The sequence below is a fragment of the Pleuronectes platessa genome, chromosome 15 (assembly GCF_947347685.1).
Source record: "Pleuronectes platessa chromosome 15, fPlePla1.1, whole genome shotgun sequence".
Classification (NCBI taxonomy): domain Eukaryota; kingdom Metazoa; phylum Chordata; class Actinopteri; order Pleuronectiformes; family Pleuronectidae; genus Pleuronectes; species Pleuronectes platessa.
In genome coordinates, this window is record NC_070640.1 from 15,837,999 (window position 1) to 15,860,754 (window position 22,756).

The 22,756-nt window shown below is 41.9% G+C and overlaps 1 protein-coding gene across 1 annotated transcript in view; it reads left to right on the forward strand.

The window, feature by feature from the left end:
* The window catches only part of LOC128457484 (unconventional myosin-XVIIIa), a 74,668-nt gene extending 65,798 nt beyond the window's left edge, over positions 1–8,870 (forward strand). The window contains exons 40-41 of the mRNA XM_053442186.1: positions 4,924–5,046; positions 5,514–8,870. Coding sequence (XP_053298161.1) covers positions 4,924–5,046; positions 5,514–6,927 — 1,537 coding nt within the window. The 3' untranslated portion in view covers positions 6,928–8,870. The remainder of the gene's footprint in view (positions 1–4,923; positions 5,047–5,513) is intronic.
* The last annotated feature ends 13,886 nt before the right edge of the window (positions 8,871–22,756 follow it).

The window sequence follows — 22,756 nt, forward strand, 5'->3', positions numbered from 1 at the left end:
ATTAGGGATTTAATTAGACATTTTTAATCATTACAGCCTGAAAGTAAAACTTGAAAAAAAATAAAAGTAATGAATTTGGATACATTCATGGATACTGTTTACTTGCAATTAATTAAATTTCAATATCACAGCCCCTTAACAATTTTACCTCGGTGTGTCACAGCAATACTGAGACTGGATCATATCTCTATTAACAGTTTAAAGCGGAAAATTCACTAGTTGCTTTGGTCAAAAGCAATTACAACTAGAATGTGACTCAGTAGAGTGTTTACCTACACCAAGGCACAACAGTCCCTTTAGGTAAATCAAGCTGCACCAAGTTGCAGACACTCACAAATATCAGTATAAATATGTTTGTGTGATATTTTTTTAATCAAGATCGCTGCCTTATTTAATTAGGAAATTCACAAAAAATGTCAAAAGATGTCATATCTCACAAAAAATCATGGATCTGCCACCTTAATCGGAATCTATCCAAAAGTTATAATGAGTTCCTCTGTGGCCTGTGTCCAACCCTTCCACACAGTTTCATTAAAATATGTTTTTTTTTGTTTTTGCGTAGTCCTGCTGACAGATGGACAAACAGCATAATACCAGCACGATTTGAATCTGGATATGCACCAAATTGTACACCCTCATACATTTCATCATCAAGATCCATGAATTATACTCTGAGAAATCAACAAAAATGTGGAAAAAAGCCCTGTTTTGATATGTTTAAGAAAGTGAAAGAATCCGATCCGGACACACACTTACATTTAATGGGTTCTTCGCCGACTCATTCTGCAGCGTTCCACCAAGTTTCCTGCTAATCCGTCCATAATCCTTCTAATTAACAGAGACAAACGCAGACGAAAACATAATGTCCTTGGCTTGAGGTAATAAGTTGTTTGCATATTTCAAACTAAGAACAACTCAGAATAATAAGAGCAAAAAGAACAACTTTACACCCATAGAGAAGAGAGATTAAATGAAGTGCAGTGAAAGTTTTACGGGGCTATTTAGAATAAGGGATTTCTTGCACTTTGCTCAATAAAAATTAAATCAATATTAAAATGAAAGTGTTGAAAATGTGCAAATATCTGGAGTAAAGTGAAACTTATTATTGTATATTACACAAAGAGACTCTTAGCATTGTGGAAGTCATTTGCATGTGCTTTGGAAGGCCTTAAGTATGGAGCTAAGTTCATGCCAAAAGTTAATAAGTTTTGGTACTAAATTTATTTTTGGGACATGAAGATACATGTCTTTATACTTGTGGGATCTGTTTTTTTTGTGCTTGTAGGAAATGGGGAAGGGTTTCAGTTTCTGAAGCATTATTTATTAGTAATATATAGTGTATTTGTTTGAGAGGTGCGTTTTTTATTCGGGAAACAAAATGCATTAGGTTGTTAGTGGGGTTTTACATTTGCAAATCAAGCTGTGTTTGCAAGTGAAATGTATGGAATTTGTGAACCGTGCTTCGGTTGTTTATGTTTTGGCCTGAACTGAGCTCCGTACTTAAGTGTCACTGTGTGAGCGATGCTTGTGACGGGGAAATGGCTGCGGCGCCCTGTGACTCCACGGCTGCACAGTCACCAAGCAGTGCACGGAAAACGTTTTCACCCAGAGCTCTGCTGCGGATTCCCATGCATGCAAATGCTCCACTAATCCAATCTCATTTCATAGTGTTGTCCTGCTTGTGATTGTGAATGTAAAATATGTTGATTTGACTAAATCCCCATTTTATTGCTGTATTTTGACAATGAAAAGAATCTCTGTGGCATGTTAAATAATTTAAACCTTCATCAGAGCATGATAAAGAAATGTTGTCTCCAGCACATACACCCAGCCGACATTCCCCACTTTAACATCTGATCGCTTAGGAGACACACGGCATCACCCGTGTTTATCACCATGCTGTTTGTTATCCGTTTGTCATCAGGAAACCTGTGTGTGTATCGGCGCCCTGCTTTTCTTTTTGTGCATCTTGAGGAAAAGAACAATGACACGCCGTGTTTACTTAATTGCATTTTTCCCTCCTTCGACATCATTGCATTAGCAGCATGGATGAGCAATAACCGAGGAGGTGATTTTAGTTCTAATTATGAAGAGGATTTTCCAATTGATTTGCATCATTATTCGATATTTTCGTAAACAGATGTTACAATAGTTGGATTATTGTGGTTTTTGGATCTTTGTAATGTGAAATAACAAAGGTCGAGCCTTTTTCAAGCACTGACAGCTGCTTTAAAGCAAACTATGAAAATGCTTTCATCAGTAGACTGACCATAAGGGTTGGAATTCTCAATATCTCTGTGGCACAAGGAGCTGATTATCCTTGATTATGAATTACATCCCAGTTTGTGTGGTGCACACTGTTGCAATATCATTAATTGAGACCCTATATGCACATTTGAGCCCTTATGCAATCAGCTCATGTTGAACAGACGCCATCAAAATATGTTTTTTGTGACCACAAGTGCTAAAGTGATAGAACCGAGCCATATATACATTGATTCTGAGCGTTTCTGACAAAGATTTACAACCAGCGCAGGCCGATTGTCACAAGCGATTAATGTTCACTTCTAAATTCTTGGGGGTTGCTTGTATCTGCGAGCCTCAGGACTGGTTAGCCAGTAGTGTGGGGCCAAGGACAAATTGTTTGTGACATCATTTGCACAGCACTCAATTGCCAGCCACCTTTTATTTCATGCTTGTGTGTTTAAATGTGTGTGTGTGTGTGTGTGTGTGTGTGTGTGACGAGAGGTAGGGGGTGATGATATCGCTGTGGGCTGGCGTCAGTGCTCTGTTGTGTAATAGATCATATTAAAAAGTCAAAGCATCATCAGAGCTGGCAAATGGGCAGCATGTGTAATCAACTCTCTTGTATAAAGGAATCTATTATCTTTTATTTATTTTTTGGGCCGGTGAGCTTTCATCAGTTGTATTAAAGAATGCGGTAGAGAAGAGAGGGAGTGGAAAATACAACAGTAATAACAGCATGAAGCTGGACTCACAGTTTCAGCCCGCCGCCTCATGAAACACCTCTTAAACTGTACAATTTAAAGGATTTTGTGTAGAACATCAGGTATTCAGGCCACTTAGTCTCTCTGCGACGATCATTGTTATCACCCTCCGTTAAGAAAGCCTGGCTGTAAGGTTGATGGCGAGAAAGTTAAGTATATGCAAATGCTCTTAAAAGGCCTTAAAAGCCTGATTACAGCTAAGTCCCCGAGAATCGAAGGCTCGTTTCTCTCTGTGCCCGCTAGCTCACAGCTCCGCCACCACCTTCATCATTTAAAAAACGTAAAAATGCTTTTAGGCAGATTACGCCCCCCAAAAAAAAGAGGCGAGAGGACACTGTGTTCTCTGAGGAAACGTGACACAAAGCTTTGGTGACAAAAGCAACGGTGCACTGGGAGACCTGCGTAGATGGATATGTGGAATGTGGACAAATGATCGAGCTCAGCAGTGTGTCTGTCATCCCACACCTCCCCACGCTTGCTAGTTCCCAGCATTTTTCAACGCGCTCCAAGGGTTTAGATGGATAAGCTTGTCCAAGAAGCGAGCGCTGCTACCTGCTTCCCTGTTTTTCATTTTTAATGACAGTCAGCTCCCCGTGGACACTCGATGAAATATATCTGCGTTTCAGTGATATACAGGGCGAACATCTCAGATTGATGAAGCCTGGCTCTTTGAAAGTTACCGAAAGTGAGGCTATGAATAACGGCGAAGATGAAAGTCAGTCTGCTCTAAATCAAGAGGAATTGAAACATTCGCCTCATCCTCAACAACCCTGTCATGTCTGATATTAATATACCGTGCATTGTCTCGCTCTGAGACCATAAACTAGTTCACGGACAGTGTAATTTGCTCTGACAGAGCTTGCCATGGCAACACAGGTTAAGTGTAGTATATATATCGTCAGTACACACAGTATGTGCCCCGGTGGGCTTTTAAATCTGTCCATGTGAAAGCGGAACATTTATTTCCCCATGTCACGCAGCTGCAGAAGCTTTTATTTCTGGCAGAACAGAGAATTTATCACATGCATTTTGACCATGATGGCAGCATCGACTGCCAGCATTGAGGTTGTGCCACTCTCCCCCCTCCTCCCCCTCCCCACCACGGCCCTGTCACATTAAGCTTCTGGGACAATGGGGCGGATAATTCAGTAAATGCACCGTGGATTTAGAGGAGCGAGCCCGCGCAGGTGGGATCCGGCGTGCTTTTTCATTGTGATCCGCGGGTCTTTGTATATTGATTGTTATGTCAAGCGCAGGGCCACTGGGCCCTCATGGCTCTTCTCCAATAACAATCACCAGGAGCAGGTGACATGCCACACAGATGCGAGCAGCCCCGGATCCAGCCAAACAAGTTAATTATGCCTCCAAGAGCCTCATCTACATTCTGGCTAGATGATGCATTTTTTTTTGCCTCGCTCATCTACAGCTGTTGAAAAACCGTTTGAGTCTGTAGGAATCATTGTATAACACGTTCATGCTCATGTGTGGCCTGCCTGGATCGCTGTGCATCATACTGACCCCCGTTATTACGAGAGCACGGATACAATTACTAACAAAAAAGCTTCAATTTTGAAATGACTAACAAAACACTTCTGAGATGTGAAAACTAATTATTACTTTGCCTGTGGAAGGACTGTGATGCTACACTGCATCAAATATTCTCATAACAAGTCATTTGTTGCAGTTTCTCATCTGAAAATATGTCGGAATCGACGCACGAGGCAGATTAGGGGGAAAGTATCAAGAGGCTGAGAAAATAAATTGACTCGTATTGAAAACTAAGGAGATAACTGCACTTGGTTGATCCTTTTTTCGCTCTGAATGTAAAAATGACTTGTTACGGGGAATATTTTTTCACTTTGCAATGTTGGAGTGTCACAAACTCTTCTTCTTCGCTGATTCTGTTTCATCACAGCGGGGATGAGACAGACACCGATTCAGAGGTGGAGGACCGTGTGGATGGAGTGAAGTCTTGGCTTTCGAAGAACAAAGGCTCCACCAAGACGCTGTCGGACGAGGGAAGCCTGAAAAGCACCAGGTTAGTGGTCACATCCGTTTGCATCATGACAGATTACCATGTATGTCCCTGTGGCAACATAGCGATAAAACGACCCACATCTCCGACCGTAAAAAAGGCCCAGGATTACCCAGGGCCGTTTGCACCAGAAGGATGGGTATTTTGTGTGATTAGGTGTCATCCCTCTCTCCCAGTAATCTGTCTAATGACAGGAGGCGGAATGGGGAAATGGCTGCTGTCACATTTATTGAGGTGGCCCCTGGCCAGTTGGCTCGCCTGCTAAATGACGCCTCTGCCACAGTTAGATTTTCTCACCAGTTGATTGCCTCACTTTCTACAATGGATACTGTACATAACAGTCGTTTCTCTGACTCTTGACTGTTTCCAAGGACAAAACGAATGAGTTTCCACTTAATGGTAGTTTCAGATATTTTCTTTTTGTCCTCTGTGGTGTCCGGTGTGTCAATTTTTACTTCACAACCCTTCAGATATGCCGCAAATGCAGATGCCAAGGAAGTAAAAGAAGGTAAGGAGAAGATGAGTGACATCAGTAAAGATGGGAAAGAAGTAGAGCAGAGCAGATCAGTGTCTGTCATGAGCTCCCTGAGCTACAGGAAGCGCGCCAACCTGAAAGACTCCATCGGGGGAACAGGTGATGAGAACTTCCTGTTTAGCACTCTCAAAGAACAGCCTGACGCGCCAGACCATGCCTCAATCCGTAAAGCCAAGGCTAAGTCTGGAGAGCTACAGGACGATAGGAGGAAGAGCCAGGCGCAGGAAGACATGGACGACAAAGGCTCTGTCATCTCCATGGCCTATTCGGAGGCCACCAGCAGAGCCAGGAAGGGCCTGGAGTCCCGCTGGACCTCCCGGACCAGCCCAGACTTTGATAAGGAGTCCATGGTGTCATCTGTGGCTCCCAGCAGGTTGTCCACCAGGAGGAGCATGTTGGACATGGATGATGACAATAAATCAACTATCAGTAGTGTGAGCCGCACTAGCCCCAGATCACTACATCGCAGCACTTCTTGGAAAGAAGACAGGCGCAGTAGCTCCCGCTTGTCCCTGGCCCGCAGCTGCGGCCTCAGTGAGTTTGGCCTGAATGTTCGTGATGGTGAAGATGATGACGATGATGCCAAAAGCATAGCTTTTAGTGAAGGGGGAACTTCAGCTTACAGATCTCGATCCACAAGTCGCAGCTGTTCTACCCCGGCTCAACCACGGTCCTCCAGCAGCAACCCAACAGATCTCTCCGACATTAAAACAGTCACCCACCGCAACTACTTAGATCCCGACCTTGAGGCTGCCATCAATGAGGTGCTGAGCTTCAAACCTATTAAATTCAAGCGCAGCAAACTTGATGACTCAAGCGATGAGGAGGAGGAGGTTGAGAAGAAGGCGCCAGGAAGTGAGAGGGGAGAAGACGAGGGGCTCGGCTGCAGCTCATCCAGCGTGCGGCGCTCCGCATCAGGCTCGGCTCTGGACTACGGCAACCGGCCTTCCAGTACCCTGAGTACCAGCAGGACCCGCAGTCGCAAAGATAAGAAGAGTAGAGCCTCTCCATCAGATGACTCCTCCTCAGACGATCGTCACAGCAGAAAGAGTTCAAGGAGGAAGAAGGACAAGAAGTCCAAGAAGAGATCGAGTAGGAAGCAGAGCGAGTCCGAGGATTCCTCTTCTTCCTCAGAGTCCTCCTCCTCCTCCTCCTCTTCCTCCTCCTCCGACTCAACACTCTCCTACCGCAGCTCCAGCAGTGTCAAACGGGCCAAAAAACACCCGTCTGATGATGACGTAAAGGAGGCGGCAGGGCGTGGGCCAACTGGCAAGAAGGAATCCAAGAAGAAGCAGAAGAAGGTGGACAACACGGTGATGAAGTATCTCTACAAGCCCGACAGTGACTGATACCAACAGTAAGGTGATGCTCGGTGTGAAAATAACCCAGGAGCTTGGAATAAATGAAACTGATTCAGGATCTTTTACCTAATGCACTAACTTAGTATGGATGATTACGTTTATTGTGACACTGAATAATCTCCGGGATACAGTAATGTGGACTTGTACTGGATCGGCCACAGCTGCATTTTTCAAATGTCACACCGGCTAATAAGAGCATGCGGCTATTTGTTTTTCTTTGCTCTTGCCAACATCTGTCTTCCTTTAAAAGATCACCCATTTATTATAGTACACTGTAGCTTGCCTCGAGTCTGCATTCCTGACACTCTTCGGTTTCTCTATTTTATTTCTAAATTCCATTATAAACAACTGCTGATACAGTTCTTGTACAAAGTAATCCATTATTGTAATTACGTGTCATCGGAGCTGCGAGTGTTGTAAAGCAGTGTTGCTTTTTCACTTCCGTCTCTGTAAAGATGGATCACATCTCCGCAAACGCGAGTGCTTCTCCTAATGTTGTGTTTGATGTAGCCATAGTGTTAAGAGAGAGTTGTGTGTCTGTGGCCGCTCCTTCACAACAAACAGATGTTGGCAATGAGATGAAAAACTAAATTACATCATTTCTTTGCCTCCATGTGTAAACTGAGAGGAGTTGAAAGAGACGTGACAGTTTGCATCATAATTAAAACAGAGTAGTTTTACTGACGGTATCTTTTTCCTGTGTGATTAAAAAAAAAGTGTAAGACAGCTGCTGGTTGGTTGTTCTACTAGAATATGAATAGAACTTTCCACTTGCACACTAGCTCTTATGTTAACTCTTGAATTAAGGCCAGTTAAGTAGGGGGAACATTGCACCAGCTCATATGTGTGCATGTTAACAAAACAAGTGCTTTCAAATCTCAGTCTCTATTGAAAGTTTCACCCAAGACTACTTTAAAAGCTTCTACACTTGCCAAGAGAGGAACTCTTTAGCACACAGTTGACATCAACAGTTTAACCCGAACTACATTTTAGTTTTCTGTCAAAGATGCATTTGGATGTTTCACACTGGAATGCCTCAGAGAACCAGGGTGACACAAGTAACTGAAAATCCTTACAGTAAATATGTATGTCTGGTTTATGTGTCAATCTCGGAGCCCATTAGCTGTCATCTGACCCCGGATCGGTTTTCAGTCAAACGACTCTCCACACAAAACAAACAGTGATGCTTTCTGCAGGTGTTTTAGATCCAGAGACATTTTGGCTCATCTCTGTAAATAGCGATCTGCATGAATGCAGATATATTAAAAAGAAGACAGCCGATGCATTTCGGTCAACGTGTTCCACTACAAACTGTTCACATGCCGGCAACCGAAGCCTGCTCGAGCGTGATTGGTCAAACTAGAAACGGAAACCACCACCCTGGTAGTCTGTAACATTCCCATTCATTCCGACTGAAGTATTCCTACTGAGTCTTTTATTCATACTTCTAAAATCACACTTTACTCCCATTATGGGGACACTTTTGTCTCAATTATAGTCTTGATTATATCAAAGTGGTTGAGTGTTTGACTGTAAATTTAGATTTGTGTCTGTCTGCACATCTCATGACACCAATTCAGAGATATCAGAGTCTTCCAAAAGGGTGACGAGCAGCAGTTTGTCAGAAGGTAGAGGGTGGCAGCCTTTTGGAGTATGTTTTATGCATAAACAGAAGGTAGAGTCCAGACCAAACAATTTAGTTTGATTAACTAATATGAGTGTTAACCCAAATAACCCTGTTTCATCATGGGGTCAACCACCTGAAATATTAATTTTCTCAAGTCACATCACTAATTTGAAAATAAAATTGGAAGCAACCCTGATAACAACGTACATAAACACTATGCATGCGTTAGGGGATTCTGCCTGGAGAAGATTGTGATTGCTTGTAGTTTTCCCATATCTGCATGAAACCCCTTTTGCCCTCTTCACCCCCATCACACTTTCTTCTATATTAATGATACGAGGGTGTGTCCATGTGTGTGTTGACCCCTGTAGCCCTCCCGTGTACCGGAGACACCTGGGCGCTGGCAGATCGGATGAAGAAGACGAGGCAGACAGAGGCTCCAGCAGGCAGTCACTGGGGCAGAGAGACAGTGATGGCTTATTGGCAGAGAGCGCGACGTAACCCGGAGGCGGGCGACCTTGTGCTCTCGACGGCACTGAACGCAGAGGAGGGACCACCGCCGCTTCCCAGCTGCCAAGGACAAAAACAAGCGCACCGTAAAGCCAACACAACCCTTTTGATTAGTTTAGTCGGGCCGCTTTTATCTTACTTAACTTATTATAGCTCACATTATGAAGTGGTTTTGCTTTGATTGGTTAGATTGTGCTTATTTCTATTTCCCTTTTGATAACGATATAGAACATATTGAATAAGTCAGTCAACAGAGAACAGTAAAGTGAAGCACTTTCTGGGGAACTTCTTGCCGCTCCTTTATTTCTAAGAGCTGCTTTTCAGGCAAATTTAAGCACTTCCCCTGCACTCTCCTCCGACGAGTCAGATATCTCTGCCAAGAGGATTTAGATAAGCCCACTCTGGCTGGACTTCTCCAAGAAGCTCCGACCAACTATTAAGGCTGGTCTTATCTCTTCCCCCATTAATGTGGACGGCCGTGCTGGGAGGAATTAACCCGTTTTCTAATTCGTTATCTCGCTGTAAGTTTACATGTGGCTCTTGTTCCACATTGAGATTCCCATCGCTTGAGTGAAGTGATGCTCACTCATGATTGCAGACATCATAGTAAAACAATATCAGGAAAAATATTTCTATACGCATGATGTTATTTGTTGTAGGCTTTAAATCTTTGAAATGCTTTGAAATGGATTTAAGATAATTCTGATCTAAGAGTTTATATATATATATGAATATTTATAGTCTGCGTAACATATGTGGAATCAAAGCCTTTACATGAACACAATATGCAGATGAAATAAGATTTTCTAAAGTTAGCAAGAGGGAGATTTTATTAAGATTTATGTCATGTTCATGTTTTATTTTTAACTTTAAGTGGACTGCATGATGGGACGGGTTTGGCTGTTTTGAGGCTGGTCCACTTGTGTCATATTTCTGAAGGTACAAAGGGAATTTATGTTTTTGCTGTTTATAAAAGGAGCCTTTTCTTTTGAGTATCTGAGAGATGCAGAAATGTATATTGTTTTTTTGTGTGTTTTTTTCAAATGCACTGCATTTTTTCCGTGTTTGTGAAATTAAAGCTCCTTCAAACATCATATTGTACAATAAGTCCCTTTCGATGCTTCAGTTACGGATTTTGATGTTATTGCAGATTGCTAAAATTCATATATGGAGGCAGATCTTCTCCTTTACTTAATTCATTTATTCAAAACAATGGGCACCCCTCAGAATCATATTTCGATATAGAATAGATATGTTAACTATGATGTTTTATGCAGAGGTATTATGTAGATAGTCCCCAGACACTGGTTTATGTTATTCAGATACCTGTGCACTCTTTATTAAAGCCAGTCTACTATTATAATAAAATACCTTTATGTACTTCTTCAGAGCAGAAGTGGCAGTAATAGCTAGACTTTCAGAATGCTGCCGTCCAGACACAGAAATTTGCTGGATATTTTCTATATTTAGCCGTACAGAATGATAATTAAGTGTGTGCGTATAGATTTGAATAAGGGAGCATATAAAGTATATGTGCATGTGGACTGTTGGCTCATGTGCAAAGAAAGGCTTCAAGTGTCTGGCTCTACATTTGCATATCTTCTCAGAAGAGGCTAATCTGCATTTCGTGTCTTATTTTTCTCCGTTTTTTTTCTTCGCTTCAGACATGAATATTAATGTGGAACACAGGAAACTTTGATGCCAGTGATTCAGACTCAACTTGTTAAATAAAAAAAAAATTGATCGCAATATTCATTGCCTCTGAGTAGGAGTTGCTGGCATTATAAGTTTGAACATTTTGTTTTATCATTTGGAAAAGCTTTTCTATTTTCATTATTAATCAAATCGCCATTTGCTGTTTGTAATATCAGTGATCTTGGAGGGTTTCTTTTGTAAATAAATTCTGCCGATTGCTCTCTGAGTCTGTGTTACTGCACCAAGGTATGATTAGGAGTTTAGTTTCATATTCACCACCATCAGACAAACAGCTGGAGAAAGGGAGGTTAGAGAAGAGGCAGGACGGCTTGAGCAAAACAACTCACTGATGTTTTTGATTAATTTTAGCTCATCCACCCCAGAGAAGCGTCTCATCAAACCCATCCAGGGTTCCCGGGAGACGACAGAGGGAACAAACAATTCATAGGACTGATTAATTCTGGGTGGTTGAAAAAAGAACAGACTGAAGGTTGAGCACACTGCCTTGCAACACTTGGGTTGTTAATATGACTGCGGCATAGCTACGCAGTTCGAAACCAAGCTGGGGGCAAATTCAGGGAGATCAAAAAGTGAGAGCAAGTGCTTCTTCCTCTCCACATCAATCTCTATTCTACATAGGTGAAGCTTACCTAGATTCTAAAGGATTGATGGTTTTAGATTACAACCTTGGTTGACATTCACACTCAGTGTGTTTGTCTTCAAAGAATCCCCCCTCTATTTATCCAACCAATCTGTAATCCTCATTCCTACACACAACCTGCTCTGGTACTTCACTCTCTGCCAGGGAGCTTTTGCTGTAATTTCCCCTCGCCTGCGTGCACCCTCTGGGTGGCTGTATGTTTCTGCTTAAAGGCTTTCCAGTGAGTGACAGATTAAATTCTGCTCCCGATTTTACTTATTTTGGCTCTAACACTGTTTCACAAGCCACTGGAGCAGGAAGTCATTAGCTCGACAAAGCCAAGCAAGTCTGTGTTTACGGTGCCACCCTCCCTGTTATTTACACAGAATAGGTTTGGCCACAGAAATTCACTGCACTGGAAGTTTAATGCTGCGTTTCCATGGACAACGCTGCCCTGCACAATATTTCAGAATGCCCATAGGCTTACCATTAGTGCATGGTCCATTTGTTTATTGAGTAGAATATGTTGCTTCCGCATATACTTAGGTTTAGGTAACTGACGTTTTTTTCATAAATTTCATGTGCCAGTATGGACGGAGATGCACCTATAAAAACTACAAAGCATATTGAGAAGAGCCAAACTGAGTCAGAGCTGACTCTTAAATAAGACTGTGTGCCAGTGTTTTTGTTTCTTTTGCATAAGTGGCTCCGTTCACCGAGCAACTGCTCATATTGACCTTGGCTGGAGGCCACCCTGCCAGGCAGTGAAGTATGAGGGGGGGGGGATCCTGTTTATCAGGCATCATCTGCAGCTATTAGCACTCCCAGTGTTCTGTTGGATGCCTGCTGTCAATGAAGCACCGATTGGAGGCGCCTGGGACACTGCCTGCAGGGACCAGGTGAGGAGGCAGCGTTCATTTGCAATTCTGAGATGAAAAGACGCAGCAGAGTTTGCTACTTGGGAGCCTCCCTTTGTTTGCACAGATCATTTCCACTGTATCGACAACTGCACAGTAGTGGGCCCTTGTAGCAAAGCCCAACGGTAGACTCAAACATTGTTTACATTTTGCAGAGGTCTTTGCAGGACCAGGGGAACAATAAAAGCTTTTTTTGCTCTTCCCGTGTGGGCCTTGCTATTAAAGTACATCATTTTTTAGCACTCAGCAGAAGGAAGGGAAATCTTTGATTTATCATATTTCATGCCATTCCATGCCTATAAAGCAAACATAGTAAAGCTTTAAAAAAAATTGCTAAAAGCTTAGGAGTGGAAAAAAGAAAACGTTGAAGTGTCCATTACCGACTTCCATGTTGTCTCTATCTCCTCTCCAGAGCGTGCAGGTAGCCAAAGACGCCCTGCTGTGCGCAGAGCTGTTCAGTGCTTAGTGTCCTGCCAAAGGAGAGTTTCTGTCACTGGTTAATGTGTGTGTGTGTGTGTGTGTGTGTGTGTGTGTGTGTGTGTGTGTGTGTGTGTGTGTGTGTGTGTGTGTGTCTGTGTGTGTTTGTGGGTGGGTGAGGGCGAAATGAGGACTTAGGATGTACTCTACGGCAGTCGGCGGAATCTAAGGGATTTGAAAGGGGTGTAAATGGTCTTTCCCCCTGGCCCCCCTCAGTGGAAAAGTGTTGGAAAGATCATTTACCTGTTTTTCGCAAACGCCTCTAGCACTCGCAACAGCACTGTGCTGCAATTTCATTCACAACTTTGACTTTCCCTTGCTATACTGTTATAGACAGGATATTATACATATATATATATATATACATACAGTATATACATACAGATAATCAGCTGTGAAGTCATATGCTGAGATTTAAAAATTTGGCTGATTACTCTCAGATTTGGAATGACACAAACCCCACCTGTTTCAACTCCCACCCACTGTGAGGCCTACTTCTGTTTTCAGCTCAGCACAAGCAAGACAATATATCTGCTGCCAAACCAGAAATACATGAAAGTACTTTTATAACAACAGTATTGTTTGCATTGTTCTGAATCCTGCTCAGCTCTCTATTGGAGGCAACTTTATTGTCCATATCGGCCAAACAGATGGGAGGGTTGACTCGGGCTGGGTTGGTGACAGAGACTTGCGTAGGAGGCTTGCAGCTGCATTTAGCAAAGAACCGCACTCCCGTATTTGCTGCAGATTTTATTGACCGAGGACGCTCCCCATTCTCCCTGCAGCTATGTCCATGTATAACGGTCCATTTCTAATGATCCTTGAATCTCCAGGTCCTACTTCCAGCCAGGAGGCCATGTTGCTTTCCTGCTGCCAAGCTGTGCCGCTCCACTTCATGGTCTACACATTCTGCACATGAGCATGCCCCTGTCCCGAAAGATCCCTGCGTTGAGTATTCCAGACACTCGTTCACTGCAAGAGCATTTTTCTTAAGATGAATTCATCCCCTAGAATGCCGAGGTCTTAAAGTTGGAAAATAAGAGTGCAAACGATGCATCATTGTGACTTTACCAGGCACTTAATAAATTCCTCAGGGCTGTCAGTCCACAAGTCGTTGCGCCGGGAGATAAAATGTTCCCGTCTTGGTGCCAGCAACTGACAGCTTGGTGGTCTTTACTACAAAACTCACCAACGCCACACCAATAAACTGATAAATAGCCGGAATTAACTATGCATTTAATTGCAGAATTTATAAGCATAACTCACGGAGCAGATGGAAGTCGTTAGAGCGTTTTCGAGTCACTTTATTTAAACCTCAGGATGCCGCACTGCATCAATGTCCAGAGGATCATGCTCCTCTCCAAAGTGAGATTTATTTTCAACAAACACAAAAGCCCAGTGGCCATTTGGCTCTGAACCGGTGTTGGGCCATCGTGCCTGGCATGTGCGCGGTGGAAATGCTCTGCTGGAATCTACAGCAGAGTCGGATGGCTGTCGAAGACCATCTGCATATCACTGACGTCAGGTGGTGGAGGCATCTTTACCCTTATAGTGTCATTCTACAGTATAATTCTCTGTAACTGAATTCTAATGAAGCTGGCATGTTTTTATTTAGTAGAAAGGGTATTTAAAAATGTTTGTGTTGTCAGGTTCTGCACAACAACAAATAATGTGACATATTTTTAACCCAGTGAACATTGAAGTCTTAGAATCATCAGATTCACAATCTATAGTTTGGACATCAAGTGTAGTGTTTTTAAATGTAGCCATCTGAATAGCTATATATCAGGGCGTCTGATATTTGGAGTTTTTGAAGGTTTAATTTTGTCCTTTCTGAGGCGACTGAAAGAAAGTCATTTTCCCTCGCACCTGATCCCTGAATTGAAAACATAATTTATTTTCCATTTCAACTTAACCTCGCCGAAATAGGGGGAAAGCTATTTGAGGCCGCAGCCAATTGGATGAGCTTAAACAGTTATCCAAGAGGGAGGGGGGAACCAATCAACATCCATCCTCGAGGCAGTGAATGGAGCTGGTCAGGGGCTAAATAATAAAAAAAGATATGCATAAAGTGATAAAGTGGTCCCTCAAACATGTCTGGTGATGGACAGTCGGACAGTGAGCGAGTCGGACGCGATACTAATGTCTCCTCTGTCGTCCGGTCCTCCCTTTTTAGCAGGGTCCATCTCACTGCTCATGTGGAACTGAGTCTGAGTGACAAGCCGCTGACATTTACAATCTCTCGCCCTCAAAGTGTGGGAAAGCTTGGCTGTTTCCAAATGCGAGTGCAGTGGATGGTCGGTCACATCATCTGTGAATTTTCATATATTATGCACATACATCATTATTTTGTGGCTCGTTTACTATTCTCTGTTGGTATTTTCATATTGGGCTCATTGCCTTGTGCTCTCTCAGTTGGATTAACTCATTGGTCGTCAGAGAAGAAAGATTTGAGCAGAGATAGATAAAATACAATAAATAAAAGCATAATAATAAATTAATAAAGAAAAGCATATTACACCATGTAGCTGTCACCCTGATATTTACGTGTTTGAGTCGGTAAGGATACTTTAATGACCTGGTATGAAGGCCCTGAATAAATAATAATGTTAGATATTTTATAATTTTCTTTACTTTTAAAGCCAAAAAGTGATATCTCTGTTGCAATGGGTAAATTCTGTACAGCATTAATTATGGGCTATTTATCGTGATAACAAAAATACAGAATCGGATTCGATAGCAAAGAAAAATAATAAAGAAAGGAAAGGACGATATATTGCATATATATATATATATATGTTTACTTGCAAACAAAAGGACTTAGGCCTAAAATCAGAGGTCATGCGTAAGGGAATACTCTTTTTTTTATGTCTGGAATGCGTGTGCTTCTGGTAGAACAAAGACAATCTGGCAGGAAGTGGAACACAGGTGGCATAAATACAAGGGTGTCTGATAGGTTGATTCAAAACAGATGAACAGACTAAATCTGACAGGAAAATGAACAATAACAGGAAGTGGAACTAACTGAACTGCATTAAGGGAGGATTTAATAAAATAAAACAGAAAATGAAGTCTAGCATTGTACATAGTGCTGATGCGAGCTATCACATTTATACACAGAAATACATAGTTATAGTAATTTACATGTATATTTATGTTGTACGTGTATATGTAAATGTGTATGTTGGCAAAGCATCATGAAGCAAATATAGCAAAATGATATGTCAGTAATTCTACCCTATAATGACGGCATAATAGTTTTATAAAATAAATTATGTCACATGCTATGAAAACATATTGACTCTCCGATCACAAACCCGTGAACACTCAGGGTGTAAACCTGTTTCAAACCCTCAGGAGTGTCACTACAGACTTTTCTCTGGGACAATACACGAACATGTCCTCACAAAACCTGAGTTCCCTGTGACATAACACCTACCTGGCCACGGACAGATGTTGTTGGATACTCTGTGTCCAGGTAAATGGGCTCTGAATTATTCACAAACAGCTCTGGAGGTGACGCTGTTAACAACAGTGAACCCAACATGGAAGGTCTATTTTCTCTCCAAGACTTTTGCAAGGGTAAAAAATGAGCCGCAGCATTGGAAGTTCAGCCGAGTCCGGTTATGTATAATTTCCTCACCTTCATCTTTTGCTCTGCTCATCGAAGGGCACGCAGTCGGAAGTTATTGTTGTTTTTTCTCTCTTTTTTTTCAGAGCGCTGCTTCAGTTTTACTGAGCACAAAACCTTCACATACTCAAGTGGCACAGATTAATCCACAGTGCCTGTCCACCTGCGACGAGCCTTATACAGTGCAAGGACATGCATTTATTTCACTTCTTCCTGCGGGGGCCGGAGATGTATAGTTTAAAGCTGTCGCCTCTCACTGCCGGCTGTTTCCTTGACTAAACAATACAGCGTTTCAATGAGGAGTAAACACTTACCTATCCTGTTTATGCACTGTCCCCCATGTGTGAGGAAGCTGTTTTCATGAAAAGCTACAAGATGTGTTTATAAATCTTCAACATTAGAAATTATTGGATGATTGGAAATACCTTTCTTGTCAATGTCATGTGTTCTCTATGTGGCAGCTTGCTTGTGGCCTTGCTCAGGAAAATAAGAAAAGGCAGACATGTCGGGGCGGCTGAGGGGGTAGAGCGGTCGTCCACAAACCAGAAGGTTCGGATTGATCCCAGTCTTCCCCATCTGTATGCTGAAGTTTCTTTGGGCAAGACACTGAACCCTAAATTGTCCCTCATAGAAAAAGTGCTGCCCATTGATGCACTGTGTGAATGTGTGTGTGAATGGTACATAACAGTACTGTAAAACACTTTGAGTCATCATCAAGAATAGAACACCCTTATATAAATACAGACCATTTCAAAAATAGAGCTTGCAGTATTCTTCAAGGTTCACAAAAGCCTTTAAGTGGTTATTATAGGCCAGGAGGTATCACTATGAACAGACAAAAAAATGTGGTGAAGGGATTTATTGAAGAGGCAGAACTAGATGGTGGGCTGGAGCGATGGCATGCTCCCAGTACAGCTAAACTGGTTGATTTCTTCCCATCCCATTGTAGTTTCATCAGTGGCCAACATGCATTTGACATAACAACTCAAATTCACCAGCACCAGCCACAACACCAGCACCGTGCAGCCTTTCTTCACCGAGGCAGTTCAAGGGCCGGAGCCAGTGCCAAATCTTCAAACGCTGAGATCCACTGTTTTCAAATAAACAGAGCTTGTGTCATGCATAGTTTGCACGATATAATAGAGACTATATTAGAGACTATATTAGAGACTATATTAGAGACTATATTAGAGACTATAATCCGCTATTTTTGATTGTTGAGCTTGAAGTCAGTGATAATTTTTCGGGTAAAACACGTTTCGATTTACAGACGTATACAGTGATGTGAAAATAGTCATTGTGGCTTGAGCTTGCCCATTGAAAAGCAAAATGGTTCTTAAAATTCAACCAAGGAAAAGTTCTTTCTTCTTAGTTGAAAATGGCTCCTTCATCATTCAAATTTGTTTATTTTGAAGAATCTACACATGAAGATTTCAACTGACTTTTAAATTGAATGTATTGCACTTCTTTTTCTGTTGCCACATTATAATCAATATTACTATCAGTGCAGTGAAAACATGATACCTCCGTTTCAGTTGTTTGGTGGAGACATTCTTTCATGTGACTCATAACATGACGACTAAATTGAGTTTCACATTCTGTTTTGAGCTGATGCTATAGCATACTACAACATGTGGCTAGATTTCACTTTGTGGGGCCTTTATTGGATTTTGCAGGAAATTTGCACTTATTATAATTCACCAAACCAGGCAGAAGTAAAAATGGGGCTGCTGTTGAACCAGTAGAGGCGTTAAACATTTTCTTTTTCTGGCTTCTAGCAAAATCCTCTTTTTGCCAGAGAGACACAGTAGCACTACCGTTATAATTGCAGCAAACAAAAGCTAGAAATTGGTGCTGAAATATCATTTAAAAAGTTGAATAATTGACTGATGTTTAAAACACACAAGCACCTTCGATGCTGATGCGATGTCTCCTGGATTTGATCACAATGCCTTTTGGGAACATGGTTTTCACTCACTGATTCATCTCCATTCATCCAAAAATGCTATTTTGTAACCCCCGGGCAGATTTTTCCTGATTGGTTCACTGTTACAGTCAATATTTATACAATGTTATTTCTCAACCAGACCTACCTATAGTTTCCAATGTGGGTAGAAAAAAAGTATTATGAATTTATGCAAGTTTAATTTAAAAGTTTAGGTCATATTTTCAGGTTTTTACTATCTTCCCATGACCACAGAATAACATGAACAACAACCATCTCAATTAAACGTGTGTGGTGACAGTTTACCTCCTGATATTGTTGACCTGTGTATTAAGAGTACGGCCTGTGAGAGGTATATAGTGTGCAGGCTCTGTCACCACAGCCAGTCCCTCAAGGACCAGAGGCGGCTGCAAATCTCAGAGAGGCTGCCTCAAATCGAGCGACGCCGGTTGATGGATGGCCTCTGGCATGATGTATAGCTGTTGCATTCTTCCCACAGGGCCGCATTGGGTTGTGTTTGGTCAAGTGACCTCCGCTTCCTGTGCTTTGCCGCTCGTCCCTGGAGCCCAGATTGGCTGTCTGGGTGTAAATATGATCCATGGGCTCTACACAGGAGCTGCTGAGTGATGGGCCTCATTGTCCGGGGGACGGAAATCAGATTCTCCCGGCTTTGTTCCAGCAGCCTTTTGCACTCCTCCGTGGACCAGGGATTCACTGCCTTTAAATTTGGTCGGTGAGTAATACTGTGTTAAGTTGGAACTGAATTAGTGTAGTGCATAGATCAGTGTTATGCAGAATGTGTTTACAAGATAAATAAACCTTTTAAGTAAAAGAGCACTGCAACTCTTTCTATATATATATATTAAAGATCTACAGCATTCGTCATTATATATTTTATGAACCTTTATTTCTGCCCGGTACTTATAAGAGATTGTTGACAGTGATCAGTGCCCAGTGCCCACAATTATTATTTTAAAGTCTATTCAATTGCTCATAATCAAGGTTAATACCTCATTCATTCAGAGGACGTTTACCTATATTAGTCTCTATGTACTTACATGTTTAAATCTGGGTCTAATATCTTTTGCTGCAGAACAATTATTATCTAAGACCAGGGAGTAATGGAAACGCTCAGTCAGAAAAAACAAATCCATAAACTGCACAACAGTCCACCTAAAATCCTTTTTAAAGCATTACCCTTCATTGCGGCTGAGAGGCACCATAGCAAATTTGTCATTTCTCAGTCTGCCATCATACGATTCTTACTTTCACTGCCATGCACTGCAGTGCATACCACACCACTAAATAATGGGTCACTGAACTTTCATAACATAGAGAACTGCCAGGCGCTGACACAATACATTTTCCCCCTCGCTATAGCAACTCTGGTAAATACACACTCTGAGAAATTAGATTTGGCAGGTCATTCAACTCTCCCCCCCCCCTCCGGGGATCTGCAACTTTGCGACTGCAGACTGTTTTTTTTTTCTTCCACTTTTCGGCTTAAAATAAACTGCTCACCTGAAATCCTCCGAGCAGTTTGCAGATTTGACCATTTTCCTCTAACCTCTTCAAATATTAGAAGGCAATGACGGGAGCTGAATACTAAAATATTACCCACTAATCCAAAAGCATGTGAGGGAATCTATCCTTGAATTATGAACCTTTTGAAATCCTTCTCTTTTTTACTAAGAGTAAAATCAGGAACAGTGCCAAATGCAGAATTAATTGAAGGATTAAATTCACCTGAAGGATAATTTTCAAATCACAGGAATGTTTTTAAACCTATTTATTAATCACATCATTCCTGACTGAGCAGTGAAAAGAAAGAGAAAATAGAAAATAGCCAAAGTGAAGGGTGTATTTAGTTGGAGCCTAAGTTTGATCCGGGGGAGCCACAGCTTCTTTTGCTCCACTGCTCAAGTACATTTCAGTGGCATTAGCCTCACCTCCAACTTTGCCCAGAGCTGGTGGCACTGCTCGGGGATAAAGTCCAGCTCACGGCTCTTGCAGATTATTCATGTATGTCCACTGCAGCTCCCTTGGCAACAGCGAAGAGAGAGACCCATTCAACACATGCCGCTCCAGACGCAGAGATGTTGCTCTCTGTACAACAACATCACTCCACTTAAATCTAAAGATATTGCCGTGTCTGTTTAGAGATCTAGTTAAGTACATGAATCATAAATCAATATAACCGCTGAGGCTGCAGACTTCTGTTGTTATGGCATCCAACCTTTGCTGTTTGACAGTTCCCCCTCCTTCAAGATGCTGCTGACATTGAGTTTGTCAGTTTTGTCTTTACTTGACACAGTATTTTATTGTACACACACACCTTCATCTTTCTTACTTTAAGTCAGCCCTTCCTATTTCTGTTTGACATGAGCTACATGCAAAAGGTTGACATTTTAGTTGCCCCGCAGCAACCGGAGTGTGCCAATCGGATTTGCTCTGACAGAGAGCATCTACTGAACCCGCAGATCTAAGTGTGACACATGTAGAAACAGTGACAATCGTTAAAAATTATTTAGACTATTGTCATGACGATTTGTTTGAAGAGGGAATTCAATTTGACAAATGAAGGTCAGCTTACTTGTTATTTAGAGTAATAGTCGATCCACCACCTTGTCCTTTGATATACTGATATACTTCACTTAACCTTTGCTTCTAATGACATTCCCATCCTCCCCAGCTGTACTTCATGTTCAGTGTTTACAAGCAAATACAAGCACAGTGACACACAAGCAAGATATGTTTACCTCAAAGCCCTGCTGCACCTGCGTTCACCCTCTTTAACATGACTCTGACGGAGCTTTCACACCAAGTTTGTTTGGTCCATTCATTCAGACATTTTGGTTTAGTCCGCACCAGGTGAAAGATGCCTAACATTTACCCTGAGCTCAAGAGATGGTCTGGATCAAACCATACATGGATCCATTTTTTGCACAATGTAGTATCTGAACGATGAGGAAGTCCATTTTTCTTGGTGTAATACCGTAATGGTATTACAAAATCTATTCATTTTCTCCCGTTAAATCAGAAATACTTCTTTTTTGAGGCACTTTATTCAAAAAAGTTATGCAAATACATTTGATGCTGAATTGACAGCACGTTGTTTTTAGACACCAGCCGTCTACAAACCAGTCAATGCCAATTAAAGGCAGAGGCAGCCCAACGTGTGTGATGACAAAACATTTGTACAGAAGTCTTGAGTACGGTTCTTTAAATAGCCCTCCAACTTTATAACGATTTATAACTGATGTTTTTATAGAGACATTTTTCTGTGAAGGACAGAGGTATTTGCAATTCCTTTTAAAAGTCAGCCAGCTGTGAAATTATAACTTTTATTCTTTATTTCACATAACATTATCTTTGTAATCCTGTTCATCTGTTGGGATACTGTCTGCTCCCACTCCTCCTCACTGTCCAAAGGTCTCCGTTTATACAGATGAACCCGACCCCCTGCTTCTGTTCTGGGTTGTAAGGGAAGGCTGATGCAAAACACGATTTCCAAAAAACATATAGTTGGAACAGAGATGTTAAATTGTTGTGTTTTTAACTCTGCCAAGCGGGATCCCTCTTTATAAGTTCAGAGTCAGGGTTGTGCACATGCCAAGTCCAGAATGGAAGGAGATGGTTGGGAGAGCGTCTCATCTTACTGCCTCTTTCTCCAAACTTTGAAATAAGCGCGCACCCACCCTCACACACATACACACATACACAGACACACACAAACAAAGCCAGCATGATTTGTGTATAAAGTGGAAGGCGTCCTGCTGCTCAACCAAAATTACATTCTGGCAGGTGTAAAAATTTGCTCTGCGAGGACTCTCCACACGGGTTGATTTTACACCTGCTTGGCCATTTTACAGGTGCTATTCATGGTAGCGAAGAAGGCTCCTTCCTCTCTCCCCGGTCTCCACCTCACCGGCGGCTCCTGTGCCTGCCAGCGTGGTAGAAAGTGAATCATGTTAATTCAGGAGCGAGCGGATTCAGCCGTAGAATTGTATTTCTACAAGACAGGTGAGATTCATTAACTCTCTGCAGCTCTGGTGCACTGGCAGGCTTCTCACCATCATTTTTATCTGCCTGGAATCCAGTGAATAATTAAATTCACTGAGTGAAATATTGACTTTATAGTCTTTCCAGACATAAATGTTTCTGTAACCTCTGTGGGCAATATTGGTTTGAGCTGGTAGGGACCAACCATCTTAGTAGCATCGCTTCATTTGTATATGTAACAGGGATGACCACACATAAGTGTATTACACATATTGAAAAAAAAGCAGTTTTAGAAAAAGGATACTTAATTAGAATCTCTTGATTGAGAGAGACCACTCTCTCCATTAAAACTTGTTAGAAGGAAGTTTTGGGC